Genomic DNA, 6,577 nt, shown 5'->3' on the forward strand with positions numbered 1-6,577 from the left:
GGGGGGGTGATAGACACACAGCACACTCTCTCGAAAGATAGAAAAACTCTTGAAAACACCTATGCTCAGATTACTAGAGTCTTTGTATAACGTGCAAGTACCGGTATAGTCTCTGCCTTGGTTCCATCCCTGTTCCTTCTACTTTGTAAGTCACAGTAACGCTGTGGATGTTGTTCAAAATCTGATATAAGTCACTCATCTGGCAAAATTTGACCTTTAACGTTTAGACCGTTGTCATGGTACCTGTTGTTATTGTTGGTGGTGGTGGTAGTATTGTCGTTGTCACTGTTGTTGCTGTCGTTTTTTGTTGTCGTAGTCGTTGTTATTGTGGTTGTTGTTATTACTCTTCTTGTTTTTGTTGTTGCTATTGTTATTGTTATTGTTCTTGTTGATATTGTTGTTGTTGTTGTTGTTGTTAATTTAATTTTGCTGTCCCTACAGCGTCCCCAGGACAGGAGCTTCTCCATTACCAGCCACGTCAACGAGCGGAGAGAAAGGTCAGTACATGAACATGTATCACACACACGTACACACACATACACACTCACACACACAGACACACACACATATACACACACACGCACTCACACACTCACACACACAGACACACACAGACACACACACACACCCATATACACATACACACACGCACACACACACACACACACACACACACGCACGCGCGCATGCGCATGCGCACACACAGACACACACACAGACACTCACACGCACTCACACACACATAAACACATACACAGATACTTATACAAACATGCACACACATATATACACATGCACACTTGCACACACTTGCACATCCACACATACATACGCACAGACACACACACACACACACACACACACACACACACACACTCGCATATATGCTGATACTGGGAGGTGAAGCTGTCTCAGATGATAGCTCTATTCTTTGTATATGACACGTTTCTCTTCGAGCTCAGGAGTGCCAGACAGTGTGTTCTTGAGCAGCGTCTTCCCGGGTGGTATGGGGAATGTTACATCTTCCTAGAGATGGCTTCAGCTCACCTTTGTAGCCTCCATTTTTTTCTGTCCCCTGAGAGAGCTTTTGCCTGAAATCAGCTCACCAGAGTAATCTCTTTGGGAGGCGAAAGCCCTCCAAGCGGCGAACATGGCCACCCTACCAGAGCTGAGAATGCAGTAAGATGACGTGAATGCTCTCCGTCTCTGCCCGCTGGAGTACCTCAGTGTCTGGGACTCTTTCTTGCCACTTGATACGGAGCATGGTCCTGAGGTATCTCATGTGGAACGCATTGAACTGCTTGGCATGCCGGCAGTAGACTGTCCTCGTTTTGCAGGCGTAGAGCAGAGATGGCAGAACTGCTGCTCTGTACACTCTGAGTCTTGTGTTACGGCTCAGTCCTCTTTGCTCCCTGACCTTGTTCTTCAGTTTGCCGACTGTTATACTGGCATTGTTAATTCTGTAGGCTACATCCTTGTCGATATTAACAGAGTGAGATAGAGTGCTGCCAAGGTAGACAAACGTATCTGCCACTGACAGTATCTGACCGTTGATGGGGATTTGATGTATAATATGGAGCTGTCGGCTAGCTGGTACAGAACTTTATCTTCTTGGTGGAAATATTGAGCCCGAAGTTGTCGCAAGCTTTAGAAAATAGGTCCAAGCTTCCTTGCATGTTTGACTATGCTCTGGCATTCAGCACACAGTCGTCGGCAAAGAGGAAATCACAGGCTATGTCCTCACGAACTTTAGTCTTTCTCTGAAACCTCTAAAGGTTGAACAGTTTCCCGTCAGTGCGGTATAATCGAAAATTTACACCGATCTCTTTGTCATGGTAGGCGTCGGTCATCATTACTGAAAACATCATGCTGAATAGGGGTGGGGGTGGGGATGGTGGGGGTGGGGTTGAGGGTGGGGAGGGGTAGTATAAAGCCCTGCTTAACTCTGTCAGTGATGGGAAAGGGCTGGGCGTACTCGCTGTCGCTGTCGCCCTGCCCTGTTGCGTTCATGCCCAAATGGAATTGCTGGACGGACCAATCCGTTGAGCTGTGCGGGACACCCGAACTTGGCCATGGTCCTCCACAGCCCTTCACGGCAGACAGTGTCAAACACTTTGGTCAGGTTTACAAAGGTGGAGCAAAGTCCAACGTTCTGGTTTTGCATTGCTCATGTAGTTGTCTAACGGCGAAAATCATGTCCACGGTATCCCCCACAATGACCACACCGTCTCTAAGACATCCCCCACCACCCCATACCCCTTCTCCATTCATATCAGACAAACTAGTGAGCGGAGGAAAAGGACAATAAATGGAAATAACAGAGACAAGAGCATCCATGGATCGGGTCAGGAAAATGGCGATATCTTTCATCTCTAGGACGCGTCTCCAGATCCAGCCCTTGAAGCTCTCCCCCTTAAGTAGATTAATAAACTTTTACTTTAATACATTAACAATTTTAGAGTGGGCCCTGTCAAGGTTGCCACCCCTTGCTCAATGTAAAAAACTTGGCTTCACTACTGTACACCATAGGGGGACTATTGAAGGGTAAAACACAAATCTTGCTTTAGTAGAGTGTGCATACAATCTTTCTTTCCTTGCCCTTCATTCAGTTCCAAACTTGAGTCAAATGGTACGCTCCATGGTGAACCGGAATAACATCATACGGCACAGTCTTTGATATCACAATACAAGTGTACGGGAAGAGCTGATATATGAACTAGTATAGTTTGGATTTACCGCCCCTTACCACGTCGAGTCACATGAGCCGAACATAGAAAAACAACTATCACCAATATAGGGCCTCGAACCGACAGGGCGAAGAGCTCAGAAAATCTCCCAAACAACGGAACCAAGCACACACCACCATTTATGGTAAGATACTTACGTTTAATCCCCTTTAATGTATTGGTCAATCAGGCTGCAATTTAGATAGATAGACAGACAAACAGACAGACAGACAGACAGACAGACAGACAGTCAGATAGATAGATAGATAGATAGATAGATAGATAGATAGATAGATAGATAGATAGATAGATAGATAGATGTAAAACTTTTGATAAGACATTCACAACTTTTCTATTGTTTCCACTTTTTCACCACCAGATGGATACACAAGAATGGACGTTCCATCGGTGAGTTCAGTTTGTCTGAAAGGGCTGTCTATTGACCAGGGGCGGCTTATGGTTTGTAGAACTGACCGGCTGTGATTCACTTTGAATACCCCCCCCCCCCCCAAGCCACCTCCCCCCCTTACAACACAGAGAGAGAGAGAGACAGAGAGAGAGAGAGAGAGAGAGAGAGAGAGAGAGAGGGAGAGACAGAGAGAGAGAGAGAGTGAGAGAGAGAGAGAGAGAGAGAGAGAGAGAGAGAGTACGTCTATTTCGGGCCCTATGTTGTTGTCAGGACATTCAACGTTAACACCAAACTGACGTTGGCTGTCCTGCCTGGCAATAGCAAGAAAAAAAAGCAACCCCGCAGAGCGCGCCGGTGGCTCGATTTCTCTGATTTTGAGTAAAGCCTACCATCTTTCTCGGGGGACAATGCTCGGTTATTGCAGTTTTTGATAAACAAAAAAAAATAAAAATTTCATTTTATATAAAAACAGAATTTTTGAAAATCCTCCTCGTGGTGGTGAAAAATGCCAGTTTTCTATTTTTTGGTGTAGATGCTGTGGACACTAATTGAAGCACCAGTATGTTATTTTTACATGACCTACTTTTTAGACTACTTGGTATTACTCACGTGAAAGAAAAAGCGTAAAAACTCAAAAGTGTACCATTTCTATACAATCAAAAAGTGCTACCTTACTTTTGAAAGCCAGTATACGAGTAGGATAACAACAATAACTTTACGGAATACTTTGCACCTGTTCGTCGTGAGGGTATGGGGGTGTGTGGGAGAGTACAAATCAAACAGTTCTGTATTAGCGCACCGTCTGACGTCTTGTCGAGTCTCTGATACAGTACCCTTCTTTAGTCTCGAAGCTGCAGTCGTGACTTTTTTCACATCATCCCCTGGGTTCAACTGTAGAAATGTAAAGAAAATTGCAATTTGAGCCAATTTCCTAGTCCTGAGTCTGTCTAATCCTACTTCGTCCCACTAGTTTCAGTTGTTTTAAATAAGAGTTTTACAGCACAAGTAACATAAATAAAGCCGAAGATTAGAGGTGTTGCTAGAATATTTTTAAGGTCGATTTTTTTGCTCCTCCATCAACACGATTTAGATTATTTAGAAGGTCGGCTTCTGACCCCTCCTGGCCTGATAGGGATATATCCCAACAGAAGGACCGAAATGCTCTATACAAAATGTTCTCCTCACTTGGAAATCGAATTCGGTTTTCCTGCGAGAGGACAGCGAAGAAATCTAACAGCTACACCACATATGCAGAGATGTTACTAGAGAAAAGGACTAGATGTTTGAAAGGAAAGAAGGAGCACACCTCACCAGGGCACCCACCAACCATCTACCTTCCCGCATCTATTCGCTCACTTTGGGTAATTCTTAGCTCAGAGGTAGCGACTGGCGCTCATATGACCTTATGCAGTTGCGAGCACGTAAAACCTCTACTAAAACAAACAAGAGGTAGCGACCTTTTTGCATGTGATTTTGTTTTGTCCAACTTCCCAGGCAAAGGAGAAAACAAGAGCCACACATCAGTACATGAACGTCAACACAAACAAGGCCTACTGAGACAGATTGTCAGCGCGGCAAGTCATGAGAGGCAACGTCAAGCTCATGTTGTTTAACACTTCAAATACTTGTCACCTTGTGACCGGCCCGCTCATAGGACTTTATGCAATTGCGAGTGTCGTAAAAAAAAGAGCGTTGTGCTGCAGCATCGAATAAGACAAAATTTCTATTCGAAACAGTTTCGTTTGCCGTCAGTAAATTATGGTTTATTTTTAGAAATGTGTGTACCTCTGAATTACAAAGTGTGACATTTCTGGTTAAAACTTTGTTGTCATGTATTTGCAGTAGCCCTTTTTACACGTGAGGAGGCAATTGGACAGGATTTGCAGAAATTATAATTCGGTGATTTCTTTCTTTCCTAGTTTGGCCTCCAGATCTCCCTGCCTACAATTTTTTTTGTCTTTTTTTAACCCTTCCCTTTCTGGGATATGGCGTACACCTCTTCTTCAGCTCAGTCTGGAACTGTCTGTACATGATTTAGACCGTCAACGAATACCCATTGTTTGGGGTGAGGGTTGCACATTGCCCGGTGAACATCGCTGTGAAACACCCCACAAACATAAGTTGATGCTATGACGGTCCTACACAGATTATTATCATTGTGATGTGAAATGGCTGCGTTCTTCAACAAAGATTTTCTGGATATCATCTGCCAAAGTATCTGCTGCACCTGAGTCTGGTTTCTCCTGTATGGCGGAAAATGCAAAGTGTCGTCATGTAAGACAAATCAGTTCGAACCATGCCTGGCAGTATGTTTGTAAGCTCTAGTTAGGCCCAGTTTTTGGAATTTTGAAAACCCCTGATCAGACACTTAACAGTGGGTACTCGAATGAAATTTAAACGGAATAACGTGCCAGTCCTACTTTTAAAAACAAACAACTTCCAGTTGGAGTTTTGACAATATACTAGATCTAATAATAATTATTCATATTAGTCGTGAATGTTGTGCGATCTGCTCCCGTCACGGTATGGTAATCGACAACTCCCTCCCCCCACTCCCCCCTTCCCTTCTTTTTAAGCAAGCTTAATTCAGGTCTTTCCATGTCGCTCACACGCATGACAATTGCGCAGCGTCACATGTGAACTGAAAAAATTCCGATTTCCGTGAAAAACAAAACAAAAAACACCCAAGCTGTCTGTATTTATGCCATCCATGATGACTGTACGCACTTCTGACAGTTTCAAAATCGATCAACTTTTTGTGAATGATGTATCTGTTGTCTTTTGAACCTGAAAGCTAAAGAAAATAATTCTGTTTGTGTATGTTTTTGTATATATTTAGAAATGCACTGATAAACAACATATATTATCTATTTGAAATGAAGGGGGGGGGGGTTAATACAATTCTACATTGTGATCTCATGTTGTGTATCTTTGAATGTAAAACGCACTTGTATTTATTATTGTCCAAGCGAGCTTTTTAGAGACAAAGGCTATGGTGTTATTTCTTGCATCTGTAGAGTAATTTTTCTACTTGTATGATTCTTATGTCATGTCATTTCTGGCAGATTGTTTTAAACTTTACATTAAAGTTGGTTAGGTCAATTCTGTTATTTGTAAAAAAGGAAACTTAAAACTTCGATTTGTCTCTTTCAGTCTTCAATACAATTGACTCTACTTGTGTTGAACTCGCTTGGGTTGATCTTCGAAATGATCTTTTTCTCGGATCCCAGCACCTTTTTTTTACATTAAGTCAAACGGTTATGTTGAGTTCAATTTCAAATATAAACACGCCTGAGTTGAAATACTTTTTTTTTACACCCGTTGCAAGTAGACAAAGGTTGTATTGATTTTTAATATTGATTGATTGATTGATTGATTGATTGATTGATTGATTGGTTGATTGATGATGAAATGGTGAACGGAAAGGAATCTCCCCCCCCCC

General features: G+C 42.8%; 1 protein-coding gene across 1 annotated transcript in view; it reads left to right on the forward strand.

The window, feature by feature from the left end:
- The window catches only part of LOC101849877, a gene marked incomplete in the record, with an annotated part of 50,180 nt that extends 43,629 nt beyond the window's left edge, over positions 1-6,551 (forward strand). The window contains 3 exon segments of the mRNA XM_005107137.2: positions 442-497; positions 3,106-3,134; positions 4,630-6,551. Coding sequence (XP_005107194.2) covers positions 442-497; positions 3,106-3,134; positions 4,630-4,692 — 148 coding nt within the window.
- Positions 6,552-6,577: the final 26 nt, after the last annotated feature.

Source organism: Aplysia californica, unplaced genomic scaffold (assembly GCF_000002075.1).
Source record: "Aplysia californica isolate F4 #8 unplaced genomic scaffold, AplCal3.0 scaffold00578, whole genome shotgun sequence".
Taxonomy (NCBI): Eukaryota; Metazoa; Mollusca; class Gastropoda; order Aplysiida; family Aplysiidae; genus Aplysia; species Aplysia californica.